Here is an 18,471-nt window from a genome sequence, read left to right on the forward strand (position 1 = left end):
TTCTGTGGTTGATGTTACTTTTCTTATTTGAAATAAAATTTGAATTTGAACTCTTATTTTATCGGCACACGAATCTCGTTTTTTACCTACATTTCGAACACAAATCTGTCGTTTTTTACCTTTGCGGCAATTGATTTATTTTTGAAAAACTTGTCCGACAAAATGTCATGTTACACCCATATATAAAACCCTTGAAATTCTAAAACTTCCCGAAATTATCAAACTAAAACCAGCTTAAATTATGCTCAAGCATTACTTTATTCAATTACCTTTGTTTTTCAATAAGTTTTCTATTCTTTATGTTGTTATTTTTGTCTTGTATTGTTTAAGTAATTAGACCAAGGGTGGCGTCACAGAAAACCTGAGGTTATTCCAGCATCTCCCTGCCCACGTTCCCCATCTCTTTTATTTATTGACAAAATTATTGTCGTGTTTGGGAAAAAAATAAACCAATGAATGAATGAATTTAGAAACCGCTGTGGCACACAGATGTGATTACATTGAAATTTTTTCGATAACAAATAAAGCTACTTTATTATTCTTGCTTTCCTTTTCAATCGGATCGAAAAAAAATTACAAAGGATTTCAACTCAGGCGATTGAAACTGAACGTTTTTTACTTCTAGTCGCCTTCAGTAGTTTCCATCAAGTAAACTAAATATCTGTAAAATACGGAACCTTTTGAATGATCATGTAGCGCCATCTCCACACAGTATGTTGAAAACCGGACAACGACACTCAATCTACTAAGAGCCTAAGTTAAATTGAAGCAAAGTGATGGAAACCGTACATAAGTTAATCAAATTTCTCTGCAAATTATTAACTACAGATTGCGCAGTTAAGATAATATAATATGTCGCAAAGCATAGTTATCTGAGCATAACAATTGCAGTACCGCGGGCGAAACTAGGCACAAAAATCCAACAGCAGCACAAAAATCATGCATGGTATTTTCGGACTTAATGATAAACTGTTCAAAGATAAACTGTTCAAAATATCTTCAGCGTTTTGTTGGGCAGTTTTGAAAACGCAAAAATGGTCCCAAAAAGCCACAAAACTATGTTTGAAGTATTTTTCACCTAGACTACTCAAATGAAGAATCTGTTTATTATTCTTATGAACGGGAAGCATTTTGTAATGGAAATTCAGCTCAGTTGACAAGATTTACTCGTACCAAGGTGTTTCAACATGTTAACGTAAACTTAGCGTCGAACTCGAGATATTCGTCAACAGGGAATCGACATGCCTATATATATTTGTGGGTTTATTTGCCTGATACGACATAAGGAACGTCAAAACGTATAAATAGCCGTGTATGTGTGTTTTATTCGAGCTGTTCTATTATTTTCTATTAATTCAAGTAGTTGGCAAAACCACGCGATCATAGAAACGCGTGGAGCGAAACCAAATACTTTATCGTTAACCGTTGGTTGAAATACTTTTGTTCGACTTGTTTTGTTTGTTTTTACCTAAAGTCGTACTTTCAAACCCAAACCAATGTGATAAAGTCGTTGATTCGTTGAACTCACATTTAACATACTGTAGGAATGCATCGTGTCAAAAGTGGTTCAAACCTTGTTCCAACTTTCCATGTCCCTTCAAAGTAAACTCAATCTTTCTAATTGGATCTAATTCATTGAATAAAACAACATTCGCTGTAAAAGCCAGAATATTGATTTAAATAGAATAGTTTCAGAAAGACCATCACCTCATTTAATTTCTCTGCGAGAAATGGACCAAAAAACATTCTATATTCATTCATCGATTCACATTTTTGTCCACACCGGGATTCGAACCCTGTATATTCTGGCCGGGAAAACCTTTTTTACCTTATAAATTAGAAATTCACAGGCAGTAAAAACTTTCCGTAAGTTGGAGAGGTAACAATAGCTCACAGTTAAAACTCGCACAGGTAAGCGTGTCTGCACACAATGACTACGTTCAAAATTTTAAACGACTTTTCACGCTAGATGGCGATCGAGAGACCGTCAAAACGCCAGTCTGCTGCCTCTTAGGCGACTAGTATCCTGAAAATATACATGCATTGCGCTTAACACGAGAAAACTTTACTTTCGATAATTTCTTTGATTTCTTTAATTCAGAACTTACATCACAAAGTTATTTTAAAATTGACCTGGATTTTGCCATAATGGATGTGTCTTGTTTGTCTAGTGGTTAATCCGGCAATAAGAGAATGCAGATTATTTTTGTGTCTTTGAAATACTGATTACCTGCCGGCTCCTCATTCTCTCCCCAAAACCTCGGTTGCAGCGAGTTTTTTTTATAGATTTAACAAGTCGCCAAACCCTGTTGTTAATGATTCTGTAGTTTTACAGTGATGCCACAATATTGTAAACAATTGTTTGTAATTGTGATGTAAGGAATAGTCGCGCGTAAGTACAGTTTGATATTTCAACTGTTTTTTGACAAGCCATTGTTGGCATAGTAACCTACCATATTTTTGACTGAGTGCTTGGAACAAACCCAGTTTATTTTTTCAACTGCAGTTCGCTGCAAAAGTGAAACGCGTGATATCGATACAAGTCCAAAGCATGAACTTTTAACTCGACACTGCAAAAAACATCCATAAAACAACACAATCATAAAACAATTAACCACTGAAGTCAAGTAGGCCTTTTTTAAACACGTAGAAAGCGCCACAATGCGGCCAATGCGCGTACGGCTTAGCAAATAAATCAGCATACGAGGCTGATAATACTGCGCCACTGACAAAGTGGCAATTTGCATCGTTTGAGTCAGGACGGACGAGGTTTTTTGTAGAACTCGGTATGGGCCCTCGTACGGAGTCGTTAAAAGTGCAGAAAACTTACACGCTTGTGTCCAATGTCTTGGGAACAGTTTCTTTGAGTTAGGCTTTTTGTAGTAATGCTCTTTACGCATTCAAAATATTCTGAGTATTCGGTGTTGAACTGGGTAAATTAAAAAAGCCATCTAATGCGTTAGACACACCTTCGTGACACGAAAAAATGCGGGCATAATGTAAAAGGGATGAAAAGCACTGTGCTAGGCTATAGTGAATGATACACATGCACAACGAAAAGGGTGTCTCTGCAATTCAGGATCGGGATGTAAATTTCCCTGTACAACATATGTAAGTATTTCCAGTTCATTCGGAAATAAAATGAAAAAAATCCTTTTCTTCATCAACGCCACCACATATTTTTGTTTTTTGTTCGTTCATAAGGGTTGATATTTGATGGTCAACAAACGCTTTCTTCCTTCGAATTGGTCGACAAATCTTTCCCTCCGTTAAACTCTGCGAAAAAAGGATCGGGCGTTTTTTTACAAAGTGATGTAGGCCTACCCCCTTAAGAATGTGCAGCCTAGTCGGTTGCCTGGTTCGCCTAATGGACGTGCCGGCCCTGAGCTCTGGTACAACGACAATAAGGTTGTTACCTTATCCATATCTCGGCGGAAAACAGTGCTGGAAGCTTCGACAGCATCTGCCAGTTTTTTTGTTAGCTGAGTAAAGTTCCTTGCAAGACTTGAATGTTTTTTTATCGCACGACAACGGCAAATGATGTTGATTTTTCTTGAAGTTTTAGATTTGACGATGTCCTTGGATATTTGGTAAGAACTATCGTCACTGCAAGTCAGAAGAATTGGTTCACTCCGTTAAGATAAAAACACTAACCAAATTGGTCACCAATGTGATTATGAATGAAACCTGGATCAATTTAAAACCGAAGGCCCCTTGCAGGCTGTCGATCGCTCACCGTATCGATATAATTATATATTAAATGTCACAAAGCAATCTGTACACAGCTCAGATGGATTTTTTGCGTAACTTTTCCTTTCTGTGTTTCGTTTTTGGCAGTTGGAGAAACTGATGATGCCTTTCTAGGCGAAATATATTTTTCTCATTACAAAATCCATCTAAGGTGAAATGTTGTGAAAGCTCGCGCCAAATTCTTTGCTCCCTTGGCAATGCGGATGACAAGAGGTTAATAGAAAAAGGTACTTGCCACGTAGACCTACCTACCATGTACGAAATCGCAAATTCAGCAGGAATGACCCGTGAGCGCTCATTATACAAAGAGTTATAGCCACTTCCTTTAGGTTAAATTGAGTGGTAGCATCAGTCCTGGATAAAGTAGGGCTCATCGCCTTGCAAGCAAGAACAACGATTGGTTTAGCACAAAACAAAAAAACTCGGCTTGCAAACAACTGGTGACCTGTTACGGTCGGCCTTTAAGCACTTTAATGCTTGACCTGAGTGGTCGTCTGACACGAAGCTTGACCCCCATGCTTCATGTAAACGTTGTACCTAATCTTTAATGTTTGCGAAGTCAACTTCTCATATCTCCTATGTCCTGGTCTTTAAGTGGGTGGTAATCACATAACCTCACATAAAGGCTACTTTACATCGTTTGCCACTTTAATAATAACCGACATACAATTTTTATCAGTGTAATTTTTTGGGGAAATGGCAGCGAAACATTATACCACGTGTATTGGTACCACACAACAAAAGCAAAATGTGGGCATTAAGTGGTTTCAAATGGGTATTTGCGGTTATTGGCAAAGTTAACTGAGCAAATATTTACCATGTTTGTCTGTAATCAGTGCGAATAAATCAGTGCCAATTCCCGAACCAAAGAAACATGCAGGGGAATTTTGTGGTGTTGAGCAAAAGTAAAAGATTAAAGGCGCATGTTCTTTTCAAATAAACAGCTTATGTCATGACAATATATTTTGTTGTGTCTTTGTTTTGGCTCCAGGAATGACAGAAAAGGGGCTCGTCGTATTCCTTTGCGTTACTGTAAAATCTTTCTCAAACACAAACATTACAACTGACATGCTTAAAAATGTTTTCAAATCATTTCAGAATTGGTGCAAAAAAAACAGTAAAGTTTGAAGAATATCATGAATACATTTTTATTCATTCACTTGATGATTACGCATTCAAATAATAAAATTGCATAAATATGAATTAAAATGGCGTTGATGCGTTAGTGTAAAATGCCACTAGAAGAGCAATGTGCCACCGAACACACCTCCCAATCGACAGTCCTTTGGCTTGCAACGAAACAGATGGCCTGCCGCATAGTTTTCAATCAATTCACCTCCAGACCTAAAAAACATAAACAAATAATGCAATAACGTTAAGACGTGCACAAAAGAGTTCGTTGTCAGTCTCAAAGTGATTTTGGTGCTTTTAAGAAATGCACTGTTACTTTCTTTACACCTTTCAAAAACCCACGTCAAATAAACTCCGTATATTCCAAGTTCTGAGACGATTTCTGTTTTTGTGGCTTTCCTATCGCTTATAATGAAGTTCGTGGTTGGTTTTGGTCGTATTAGATCCATTAAAACGTAACCACTTCTTTTTCTGTCTGATCCTATTTCTTCCAAAAGTTTCGCCATTTCATTGCCGTATAAGTTGTTTCCTATGAAAAACACTGATGTTGTTACACTTACGTTCATTCCTTAGGCATAACTGTATAAAATATTATGAAAAAAAGCATATTTCTAACATAGAAAAGAATTATGATAAAAATTGATTAGATTTTGCTGTACCTCCACCATCTCTTTGTGGTTTTAAAACATAGCTGTGTCTGTCTTTCATGGCCAGGTTAACGGCTAAGTTTCCTTCTCTGCCTTAAGAATAGTTTAAAAAACATAAAGTCATTTGTGCAAAAAAGCCACAACCATCATTGAGAGCTGCAGACAGGGTGTACACAGCGTTTCGACCTGTGGTGTAAGATTTCTGTGCGTGTAACTTTCCATGTGAGGTAATTTCACAACAATAGAAACGTCATGATGCCCCTACCAAATGTATGATGCAAGGCTAGTGCCAGCAGTCTTAATGTTTGCCACGTGTTGAACTTGTCTGCGTGCAGTAAACTGTTTTTTTGTGCTTAAATGAAAATATCTGTTGTGAATTCCAGTGAATTTACTCAAGTTGGTAACTTGAATAGAAACTGAATAACGTATATTTACCTAGTGCAACCGAATGCGATTCGAAGTCGGTCCTTTGTGCGTCTTGTATTGATGAGTTAAATACCCTATGTCATGTTGCATGTGTGACTGTTCGCTAAAATCTGTTTGTTTGTTTAGTGAACGTGTCACAGTTCGTTAACTGTGCCGCATACTGTTGTTTGCTGTCGGTGCGGCCAAACCCCTGCGACAAGGTTAGCTGGCCGTGGAGCCTGTTAAGTTAGCCGTGTTACATCGTTAACGAACTTGGAATCGTCAACAAGCAAAGGAACGACGATTGATTTGGTCACCACGGACATTGCCACGCCGTGAAATTTGCATCAGAAGTAAACCGTATGACGGAAGATCAAGAAAACGAAATAGTAGAGGCTTTAAATGCTGTACAAGATAGCTACGCTTGCGCGAAGAGTCTTATGAAAAAGCCGCAAGATCTTTCAGCGCTACGTGAGTTCCTGCCGCAAGTAAATGCAAACTTTGATAAGCTAATTGAACTTCGCTCAATTATGTCGGATAGTGATAAACTACCTGAGATCGCAACGTGGATATCGAAGCTGCATGACCCGCAGCCTAGATCCGTTCCCCTACCATTGTCACCAGTCGACGCGTTGTCTGTTCACTCGAGTAGAAATTCAACCTCGAGTTCTATACGAAGTGAAATTCGACGCAGTAAGGTGAAACTAAAGCTTGTGGTACCCAAGAGTGCCCAGGAGGCCGAAAATTTACGAAGGTCCTCAGAAGAATCAGATAGATTACGTCGTACGGCCGAGCTGGAGGCAGAACGAATTCGACGTGAGGCAGAGAATGAAGCTCGGCGCATCAGCGAAGAAGCACGCTGCGCAAAGGCGCCGCGATTTGCAACTCGCTGAAGCTGAAATGGAGGCTTGGGAGGAAGAGTCTGCCGGTAGTTTGAGCCTGGCGTCTGTTACAAAAGTTAGTTCAATTTCTATCTCTCGCCCACAATTGCTGTCAAATGTTTTTCAACATACGAGCTTACAATTGCCGTCAAATGCTGTGCGGCGCTCGTGTCCACCAATTAGGTCAAATGCGCAACACATGGAAGCGCCTGTGAACGTACCCGCACCACGCATCGAGAAGCATAGGACTGGTACGTTTGATGAAATCCCTCGTGCAGACGCAAATAGATGTTGCCCTTGTCCCAAAATATCTCGCCACTGCTAAAGACCTATCAGGACGCATACCATGTGAACTTGCCGAGTCCTGAAGTAGCTTGGTGATTCCTTAAAATACTGGCTATTCGTACGACAATTTGATACCTACATTGCTAAGAAGGCACACAATGATGAGATGCGGCTGTTGTATTTGTTACAGCACTGTAAACCCCATATTCGTGAAAAAATTGAGCTCTTTAACGGCGAACCTTGTATAACAAATATGGCCAACCACACATTATTGCACAAAGATGCGAAAAACAACTGATGGCAGCTCCTGTTGTCAAGGACAACGATCCCGATGGTCTCATGAAATTATCTGTGCTCTTGGACAAATGCTGTACGGCACTACATGGTGATATAAGACATGCTTCTAGTGTTGATTCCATGGATGTCATGTTGGCTGTTATTAGAAAACTCCCGTTTAGCATGCGAAAGGACTGGGTTTCGATGTCCGCACAGATTGAGCATGACAATGAAAAACGAGCTACCTTTGCGACTCTTACAGAGTTTGTAGCACTAAAAAGCAAGGTTGCAAACTCCGCCGAAGGCAATTGCGCACAGCACTGTGGCGACTTCTGCGCCGAAAAGTAAGGACAAAACAACCAGAGGTATGTTAGTTGACAAAAACAAATCGCCAATTAACAAAAGTTTGAACGCGCGTTACTCGGCCACCTTACGGCCAATTCTGGACAAATGCAGAGATTTAAAAACATCCACATCCTATGAAGCGGAAAGTGGTTTGGCACTTGATTGATTGTGACGTCACCGGCAATGCAAAAAAGCGCAAAAACATCCGTGTTTCAGGTCATTCTGATGGAATACGTGGGATCTCTACCGATTTTTATTACTTTCGCGCTATACTGCACTTTATCCTTGACAGATACTGAGATCTAATTAAAATCCTATGAAGCGGAAAGTGGTTTGGCACTTGATTGAAAGTGACGTCATCGGCAATGCAAAAAAGCGCAAAAACACCCGTGTTTCAGGTCATTCTCATGGAATACGTGGGATCTCTACCAATTTTTATTACTTTCGCGCTATTCTGCACTTTATCCTTGACAGATACTGAGATCTAATTAAAATCCTATGAAGCGGAAAGTGGTTTGGCACTTAATTGATTGAAAGTGACGTCACCGGCAATGCAAAAAAGCGCAAAAACACCCGTGTTTCAGGTCATTCTCATGGAATACGTGGAATCTATACCAATTTTTATTACTTTCACGCTATTCTGCACTTTATCCTTGTCAGATACTGAGATTTAAATAAAATCCTATGAAGCGGAAAGTGGTTTGGCACTTGATTGAAAGTGACGTCACCGGCAATGCAAAAAAGCGCAAAAACACCCGTGTTTCAGGTCATTCTCATGGAATACGTGGGATCTCTACCGATTTTTACTGAGATTTTTTTTTATTTTTCTATTGTTGTAAAGTTCAGCCTGTGATCTATCTTTGTGTGAAAAAAGTAAGTCGCTGGCTTTTAAGATGGCAGAGTTACACGCGGCCAAAGTTTTGTTAACTGGGAATTTTTTTTTTTACCTTTCGCGGCGAGCGCAGAGCGTTGAAAAATGTGGGGGTTATGGTTAATATTCTTCAAATTTGGGAGGGCGCGCGTTTTTTCTCGCAAAAAAGTTTACTATTTTTAGATAGTACAGACACCAAAGAATATCTACCCTTAAGGATTTCAGCGGGAATCGATGTTTACTTATTGTTATGACATAGCAAACATATCATATTCATATTCGAATATTCATGCAAATTTTTTTTTGATTTTTCTTTCGTTGGAAAGTTCAGCCTGTGATCTATCTTTGTGTGAAAAAAGTAAGTCGCTACCTCGTAAGGCGGCCGAGTCACGCGCGTTCAAACTTTTGTTAACTGGCGATTTTTTTTGTCAACTAACATCCCTCTGGTGATATATACCAACAATAAACTCCTTTGTATAAGTTAAACCTTCTTGTGCAATGCTGCTCATTAATGCGGAACGCATTTTGCGAAACAATAATTTTGGATTCTGCCAGAATGACAATAGTCTCTATGCCGTCACACACAATGACCTTTGTTTGAGTCCATTTCGCTGGGAATTGTGGAGCCGGTTGGTATTTTAACTTTGATCACATTCACCTGCATGCTCTAGGCAAGCCCTGTGCAAAATTATAGGAAATCCTATGGCCCGGAAAGTGTTTGAATTTTCGCGTTTTGTCAAGATGTCTCTGACGCCATTGTGCTCACAAGCAGCCAGTATGCCTTTACACACAATGACCTTTGTTTGAGTCCATTTCGCTGGGAATTGTGGAGCCGGTTGGTATTTTAACTTATATCACCTTCACCTGCATGCTCTAGGCAAGCCCTGTGCAAAATTATAGGAAATCCTATGGCCCGGAAAGTGTTTGAATTTTCGCTTTTTGTCAAGATGTCTCTGCCGCCATTGCGCTCACAAGCAGCCTCTATGCCGTCACACACAATGACCTGCCTTTGAGTCCATTTCGCTGGGAATTGTGGAGCCGGTTGGTATTTTAACTTATATCACCTTCACCTGCATGCTCTAGGCAAGCCCTGTACAAAATTATAGGAAATCCTATGGCCCGGAAAGTGTTTGAATTTTCGCTTTTTGTCAAGATGTCTCTGCCGCTATTGCGCTCACAAGAAGCCTCTATGTCGTCACACACAATGACCTCTGTTTGAGTCCATTTCGCTGGGAATTGTGGAGCCGGTTGGTATTTTAACTTATATCACCTTCACCTGCATGCTCTAGGCAAGCCCTGTGCAAAATTATAGGAAATCCTATGGCCCGGAAAGTGTTTGAATTTTTGCGTTTTGTCAAGATGTCTCTGACGCCATTGTGCTCACAAGCAGCCAGTATGCCTTTACACACAATGACCTTTGTTTGAGTCCATTTCGCTGAAAATTGTGGAGCCGGTTGGTATTTTAACTTATATCACCTTCACCTGTATGCTCTAGGCAAGCCCTGTGCAAAATTATAGGAAATCCTATGGCCCGGAAAGTGTTTGAATTTTCGCTTTTTGTCAAGATGTCTCTGCCGCCATTGCGCTCACAAGCAGCCTGTATGCCGTCACACACAATGACCTTTGTTTGAGTCCGTTTCGCTGGGAATTGTGGAGCCGGTTGGTATTTTAACTTAGATCACCTTCACCTGCATGCTCTAGGCAAGCCCTGTGCAAAATTATAGGAAATCCTATGGCCCGGAAAGTGTTTGAATTTTCGCTTTTTGTCAAGATGTCTCTGTCGCCATTGCACTCACAAGCAGCCTCTATGCCGTCACACACATTGACCTGCCTTTGAGTCCATTTCGCTGGGAATTGTGGAGCCGGTTGGTATTTTAACTTATATCACCTTCACCTGCATGCTCTAGGCAAGCCCTGTGCAAAATTATAGGAAATCCTATGGCCCGGAAAGTGTTTGAATTTTCGCTTTTTGTCAAGATGTCTCTGCCGCCATTGCGCTCACAAGCAGCCTCTATGCCGTCACACACAATGACCTGCCTTTGAGTCCATTTCGCTGGGAATTGTGGAGCCGGTTGGTATTTTAACTTATATCACCTTCACCTGCATGCTCTAGGCAAGCCCTGTGCAAAATTATAGGAAATCCTATGGCCCGGAAAGTGTTTGAATTTTCGCTTTTTGTCAAGATGTCTCTGCCGCCATTGCGCTCACAAGCAGCCTCTATGCCGTCACACACAATGACCTGCCTTTGAGTCCATTTCGCTGGGAATTGTGGAGCCGGTTGGTATTTTAACTTATATCACCTTCACCTGCATGCTCTAGGCAAGCCCTGTGCAAAATTATAGGAATTCCTATGTCCCGGAAAGTGTTTGAATTTTCTCTTATATGTCAAGATGTCTCTTACGCCATTACGGTTACAAACAGCCTGTATGCCGTCACACACAATGACCTTTGTTTGAGTCCATTTCGCTGGGAATTGTGGAGCCGGTTGGTATTTTAACTTAGATCACCTTCACCAGCATGCTCTAGGCAAGCCCTGTGCAAATTCATAGGAAATTCTATGGCCCGGAAAGTGATTGATTTATGGCTTACATTAACAGTTGCTTTTTGTATGTAAAATTGGTATGGATCTGGTCCATGTTGCTTGCATTTGTAAAATTTTTCAATATTTTATCAATTTTTTGTTTATTTCCTCTGATTGTATTGATTTTTTGCGGATTTTTAGTTGGTTGCATTTCTGAATCACGTATAAAACATGTTTTGAATTCATAGAATATTGAATTGAGCTGTATTCACTCATGCGTAAAATAATTTTCGTAGAATTTTTTTTTTAATTCGCCGAAATGACGACGGTGTTACATGTGGATCAAGTTTGGAAAAAAAGTATCTTCCCATTCACAGTTCACACAGGCTTGTCAGACTGTTTCTTGAGTTCGTGTTCAAGTAAATAGATAGATTTTCTTTGATAGCCGAAAAGTTAAAAGTTATTCAAAGCACTTACCTGAGGTTTATGGTGTTACCAACTTTTGCTTTTTTCTGAATCACTGTCTGTGTGTAAATTTATGTTTTTGTTTCTGTGTTGCCTTGATTTGTAGTTAATTTCATTCCAGGTTTCCAGGCAATGCTTTCTGGTTAACTAAGTGTGACACAAATAAACAGCAAACGATGACCACTAATTTAACAGAAAAAAATGAGGTACATAAGGTTTAAGTTGAAGCAAGTTAAACAGAATTTTGTAATTTAGGATATTTTATTATGTATTAAATGACTTGATAAATCTTAATCATGTAGACCAACATTAACTTATATGGACGCTGACAAGATCAGCGAAGAAAGTGCTTGTCAAATAAGAGATGATGAGCCTTTAACATCTGCTGGTAAGTAATTCCTTGTTGTTTTGCTTTACTGCTGTCTGTTACCTTGCTTCTAGTAATTAAAAGGTTTTGCATCTGGGACATGTTGAATTTGTTATTTTATTTTTGGAATTCTGTCTTTGATGTTGGGGATGTACATAGTTTGAAATGTTGAACATTGTTGTGCTTAATTTTGAAGGTCCTTTACAAAAGGTTGTAGCAAGTGAAGCAAAGATTGAAAATAGTAATGTTGGTGTTCAAGGAAATGTCAATCAAGTGTCATTCACCGTCAACTGCTTTGGAAACCGTAAAAGCACTTATTTATACTTGCACTTATTTTAAAATTTATGTAATTTACTGCCATGCATAGTTGTTTTGTTTCAATAAATAAGCATTAAAATGGCATAATATATTTTGTACACTGGTGTGCAATGGTGTCAACATAATGAACTTTAACAAATATTGAACTGAAGGTAAGAATAAGAACGACGATCGTGAAGCTAAAACTCGCAGTACATCGAAACGAAGATTCTGTTGTTTGCCCTCAAAGCATCACACGAGTAGCATTGTGAACAAACATGTTGGTGAGTTTCTGTATTGGTCTTTTTCCTCACACTCATATTGCCATTTGCATCAGATGCAATCCAACACTTTCTATTTTTTCGAAAAACCTAACCTGAAACGTTGGGCATTCAATAGATAAAGGTTGTTCTGTTTATTTTTGGTCTGTTCACAAAATTATCAACAACCTAATCCTAAAGTAACCGAGGCTGTCCAGGCAGGTGTTGAAACACAGGATAAAAGTAAGCTTGGAATTTCTTGGAAACATAAACTGAGTCATGTTGGCTATCATTTTTGTAGTTGATAAAAAGTTTACTGAATGACCGACTGCGATCATGCACTTGTAAACCGTTGTTGTTTAGCTTTACTGCTGTTACCTTGCTTGTAGTGATTAAAAGGTTTTGCATCTGGGACATGTTGAATTTGTTATTTTATTTTTGGAATTCTGTCTTTAATGTTGGGGATGTACATAGTTTGAAATGATGAACATTGTTGTGTGTAATTTTGAAGGTCCTTCACAAAAGGTTGTAGCAAGTGAAGCAAAGATTGAAAATAGTAATGATGGTGTTCAAGGAAATGTCAATCAACTGTCATCCACCGTCAACCTAATCCAAAAAGTACCCGAGGTTGACCAGGCAGTTGATGATACACAGAACAAAAGTAAGCTTGGAATATCTTAGAAATATAAACCGAGTCAGGCTACGTTGCAATGTCAGTTTAAAGTTTATCATTTTTGTAGTTGATAAAAAGTTTACTGAATGACCGACTGCGATCATGCACTTGTAAACCGTTGTTGTTTAGCTTTGTAACATGATTTACAAACGTTTTTAGGTGAGCGTCTGAAGTCAGATTTACGTAACAGAGTTGAGACCATCGCCAGCACAGAGTCGACACTTGCTGATTTTTCCGAACGACCCATAATCCCAGTCAAACTTTCCATAGTCAGTAAACCGCAACAGATTAATGACGAGTTTCTAGCTGAAGGAAATTACCGCCGAAGAAAGGACTTTGCTAAGGTTTATGATCGGCTGACTGGTGACATCACCCCAGAACAAATGTTTACTCGGGCAAAGCAAACAGCGCAAGAGGAGGCAGACAAAAAATTTCCAGCACCTGCTGCTAAAGCGAAAAAAGAATACGTGCAGAAGCATGGGCATATCCAGGGGGGGTGGGTCCGAGGGGTCCGGACCCCCCTCTTTTGTGAAATATTTTGGTCTTTTTTGATAACTAAACAAACGCCACTGTATTTTTTTTGTCAAAATCCGTGTGAAAACCAGAAATTTTCTTTGACGTTGACTTGAACCGCATCGTGCTTACATTCGCCATTGTTTCCAAACAGGGAGCATCGTTACCGAACATTTGGCATTGTTACCAAACATGTTGTATTGTTACGAAACAAAGGTCATTTTTCGTCAGTTTACGGACGAAACGTCGTTTCTCAGTGGCCGTTGTAATGACAAGCGGTTCACTTGCGTGAAAGTCAATTAGTTTAGTTGTTAAACTTTGAAAGCAGTAGTAATAAAACTACGGTGCAAGCACTATACGGCAAAACCTCGCATCGAGTGTCCCATAGCGTTACACAATTGCGCAAGCCAGAAAGCCACCGTTTATATGACGATTGGCGCGAACACCGGCGTTCGTGTTTTGCGATTCTCGCCCATAATTAACCTTACTTTATACCTGAAAATAGGGGAATTCCCTAAAAAATTTGGACCCTCCCCTTTAAAAATTCCTGAATCGCCCCTGTGCAGAAGCACGGCAATATTGTGGGGGTTATCAGCCAAGCTGGAATCGGTAAAACAACTTCTGCCAAAAATTGGGCTTTGCAAGCTTTATCTGACCATCAGTTGTTTGGTAAAATATCTTTCTTTTTCTACATCATAATTCGAAACATCGATTTCACCAAGGAGATGACTTTTCTTCAGTTCTTACTTCACACCTTGCAAATTGACGATCAATACACACAAGTTGAAGCAATAGGCATCTTAGAGGCTCTTAAAATAGATACAGATATTGTCATGATATTCGACGGTGTGGACGAGGCAGTTTTAGAATCGTTTTCAAGTGAAGTATCCTTTCCTTTGTTAGAAGGAAAAAATAAACCAGAAGTTTATCTCAAGCATTTGCTGAATGGAAATTTACTTCCTTGTTCTCGGAAGATATTCACTTCACGACCAGCTCCATTCTATAAGCTCCATCCTTCACACAGACCAAGGTTTATTGTTGAAATTCTCGGCTTAACTCCAAACTCACAAAAAGAGCTTGGACAACAGATTTGCGGTGCAAAATACGAATACATAAAAAGGTTGAAGACAACAAAAATTATTTGCTTACTCTTATGTGCCTGTAAATTTTATTTTAACTGTCCTGTACCTAATGACTTTCGATGGTGATATTCAGTTTGTTTCACTTACTCAAGTTCTCGCTTTCACTTGTGTTCAATATTCACAAACTGAACACCTCAAGGGCGGGCAACGAAAATTAGACAAGCTAGTAAAAATGGCTTTTGATGGTTTTAATTATCAAAAGATCATATTTAGCACTACGGATTTATTGAGAGCTGGCATTGATGATTCCACAGCCAATTCGTTTTTGAACACACAAAGAAAGGAAAACTAAAATTAACAATTTTGAATGGACAAAAGCATATATATTTCTCTCACTTTATCTGGCAAGAGTGTTTCGTTGCGGTTTACCTGATGATGATCATGCCTTTACAGGAATTTAAGGAAAAATACTCCAGATTTATCGAGGTTAGATGGGAAGTTGTTGCCAGGTTTGCATTCGGACTTCGTGATTTGTCAGTTTTCGAAGACCTAAAGTTGGTAGTTCCCGGATGTTGATACGAAGATTGGGAAGCTAAGAATATTCTGCTCCGGAAGCTAATTATATCACATATGGAGAAAAACAACAACGAAAATATACTTCATGGTTGCAGCTGGGCCCGTGAAGCAAATGATGAAGATATGACTTCATCTGTTTCCAGCTTACTTTCAGAAAATCTGGACTTTTCAAGATCTTCGATTCTTTCAACTGATGTCGAAAACTTGTGCTTCGTAATTCGAAAGAGCGAAATGCCAGTAAGTTAAAGAGTCCTTGCAAGCAAATCTTTTCACCACAAATTAATTGCACATAAACGGTCGCAGCTAACGTTCTGTTGGTCTAACCTTCTGTAATGTAGGCGTTATGTGCCATTTAGTGTGCTCTATAGCGCCATTGACCTAAAGTTCATAAAAGTATCAAGGAAGTGGTCATGAGGTCATGCCCTTTGTAGTTGTTTTGTTTTTTGTAATTTTTTTTTGTCTAGTACTGGCACCATAGTTAGACAAATGTGAAAAGTTGGGAAAAATGCGTCCTTAGAAAACCAATATGTTGAAGTTAAAATCATTGCATCAGCACATACAATGAAGAAACCTGTCCTATCCGACAACCCGATTGGAGACAGTTACCGTATTTACTCGATTGTAAGCCGCGGCTTATAAAGTTTTTTAACCTACCGTTTGTGCAGCTTACAATCGAGGGCGGTTTATATTCGAGGGCGGCTTACATTATTTAATGTCACGCCGATATTTTGTCTGCGCTCTGTTTTTTAATGAAATTTACCATCAACTCGCTCCATCGTACCAATACGTTTTATCGCACAAGGTTGTCAGCGTATCTGACAATTTTAAACGACATATTTGTTGACAATTATTGTTGTAGGGCACCTAATTTTGTCTTTAACATTAACGTGCGGCTTACATTCGAGGGCGGCTTACAATCGAGTAAATACGGTACTCACGCGACATAGGCGTCAGTGTTTGTTTTGTGCAATCCAATTTTAATTGACTTGGACAAACCCAACAATTCTGAGAAAATGCTTGTAATGGTTCTCAAAAAATATTTTGATTCATTTCGAAATTTCTACCTTTGATAAAATGATTTTAATTTTTCGTCTGTTGTGAACAACTTCTTTCGAAGAATGTGCAGTGCGTTGCGAACTTTGCACAGTTGATGGTGTTTGGGGTGTACCTTTTTTAGGCTGTCAAAAATGTTACAACCAGTATTTATTTAGCTGAAGAAACTTGACCTGTACTACAACCAGCTACGGGACAACAGGGCAGCTTTTCTATTTTCATAGAAAAGTTGGAAAATCCGTTAAACCTTATTATGATTTCTTGCTTTTTGTCAATTATTTTCATCACTCGCCAGTCAAATGGTACCTTTGAATTCCCCAAAAATCAAAATGTATTCCTATTTTGTGTGGGCATTTCCATAAAAATATTGTAAACGACACAAACAGAAAATCGAAGGTTGTTTTTAATTAAAACAAAATGTGCAAAATTGTTTTGTTTAGTGAATGCCATGTGCTGTATAAAAAGGCATAAAGTAATAGTCCAAATAATCCAGTCAAAGTATGGATGCTCCATGTTTGACGCTGAAGGTTTGCTCAGCAACTCAGCCTCTTACTTGCACAAATACACAAAGCAAACAAACGTGGGAAGCTTTTTAATGTGTACTTGGTGTCAATATCACACAAAGAAAGCATAGGACAATGGAACGTACAGCTTATGGTAAAAAATTTTTAAAAGATTGTGAGATTATTTGCTTTAAAACCAAAAAAACTATGCTGCGTTTCAACTTTTGATGAATTGTTTTATTTCTAGAAGGAAAGTTGCAGTGCAATTTGAACTTGTGGAACTTAGTTTTAGTCATCAATACTGATATTTACGTTAAACATTCATTTTTTAAATCACGTCGTTGAAGTGCACCTTTCTAACAAAACACACGGTCAACCTTTCATTCATTGTATTAACAACAAAGTTGAAAACTGGTGATTTTCAAATTTATTGAAAGTTGTCATACCAACTATCATAAGCACGATAAGCGTTTAGGGCATAGTCAGATCTCATGCCAAACTCATTCTTCATAAATTCAACAAATTGTTGTTCATTTCTTCCATCAAGATATACACGGTACAAATCTGTAGCCTGAAGAAAAACAAATTAACATAATGTTGATTTTGCGTATTCTTAACTTAATTACCTGTGAGTATCCCTTGTCAGACATTCTTTGTGCATAACTTCTGCCAATTCCAGGTACTCGACTAATTGCGTGCCCCCTTATTGAACCCGAAACGAAGTCATCATGTTTTAAAGTGGTAGGGTAACTCATTTTATGTTTAATATCTTCGCAACGTACTTAAATATGTTTGTTTGCTATATAAATAAAATAAGCTTTTAAAATCTTCGGACCAAGCATTCGTCTGTGCGGTTTCATGTAATAAATTTTCTGTTTTTACTTAAGTAATGACTAAAAAGAAATCCATGCTACATCAGCTGTATCGCTTAAAAAATGACTCGTTTACACCAATTATGCTTAGCTTTTAGCGAAATGCTACGGTCATGTGAGTATGATGGCCTTCTTCGTGAAGTAAACCAACCGCCCAGCGAACTAAATTCCTATGGAGATCACGTTTGTTTTGTCAACCAGCGCAGACAACCACGTGATCATGGCAACGCGTGGAGCGAAACCAAATACTCTATGGTTAACCGTTGGTTGAAACACTTTTGTTCGATTTGTTTCTTTTGTTCTCCTAAAGTTGTACTTTTGAATCCAAATCAATGTAAGGAAGGATTCACATTTAATCTTTTCGGTCATCAGATAAAGATATGGCCCAACTAGACTATCATCCTATATTTGCTTAGGAAGATGTAGTGTTCGCTATTTGACGCCACTAGTGTCAACCTCGAATGCTCCTGATTAACCTTGTGCGTGTTCTCTCCGTCGCAAATCTGTCTGTGTTGGTGTGAAATAAATGCTGGATTGTAAATAACGTGCCACAGACAGTACAGGAGGTATTTGTTATATTGATATTTTAGGTTCAGCAACTTCCAACATTAACTCATAGGAACGTCACAGTCATGAGTAATAGGGAATTTTAAAGTGAAACAAACCCTAAGGAACCCAGAGGTTCATCATAGGTATTG

The 18,471-nt window shown here is 38.9% G+C and overlaps 3 protein-coding genes across 52 annotated transcripts in view; 2 read left to right on the plus strand and 1 right to left on the minus strand.

Annotated features, from left to right (window-relative positions):
• Positions 1–18,471, plus strand: part of LOC145890420 (protein NLRC5-like) — a 327,828-nt gene that overhangs the window by 207,183 nt on the left and 102,174 nt on the right. The gene's annotated exons all lie outside the window — the stretch shown is intronic.
• LOC145890452 (uncharacterized) lies at positions 11,571–14,130 on the plus strand. The gene is made up of 6 exons (XM_082981530.1): positions 11,571–11,783; positions 11,880–11,965; positions 12,141–12,248; positions 12,415–12,525; positions 13,013–13,162; positions 13,334–14,130. The coding sequence occupies exons 1-6, from the start codon at positions 11,779–11,781 to the stop codon at positions 13,801–13,803; spliced, it is 930 nt and encodes a 309-aa protein (XP_082837656.1). The 5' UTR covers positions 11,571–11,778; the 3' UTR covers positions 13,804–14,130.
• LOC145890468 (barrier-to-autointegration factor 1-like) lies at positions 17,185–17,694 on the minus strand. Its single transcript, XM_082981547.1, has 2 exons — positions 17,528–17,694; positions 17,185–17,472 (listed from the first exon to the last, which is right to left on the minus strand). Exons 1-2 carry the CDS (start codon positions 17,654–17,656, stop codon positions 17,329–17,331), a joined length of 273 nt encoding a protein of 90 aa, XP_082837673.1. The 5' UTR covers positions 17,657–17,694; the 3' UTR covers positions 17,185–17,328.

Source organism: Ascidia mentula, chromosome 2, assembly GCF_947561715.1.
Source record: "Ascidia mentula chromosome 2, kaAscMent1.1, whole genome shotgun sequence".
Classification (NCBI taxonomy): Eukaryota; Metazoa; Chordata; class Ascidiacea; order Phlebobranchia; family Ascidiidae; genus Ascidia; species Ascidia mentula.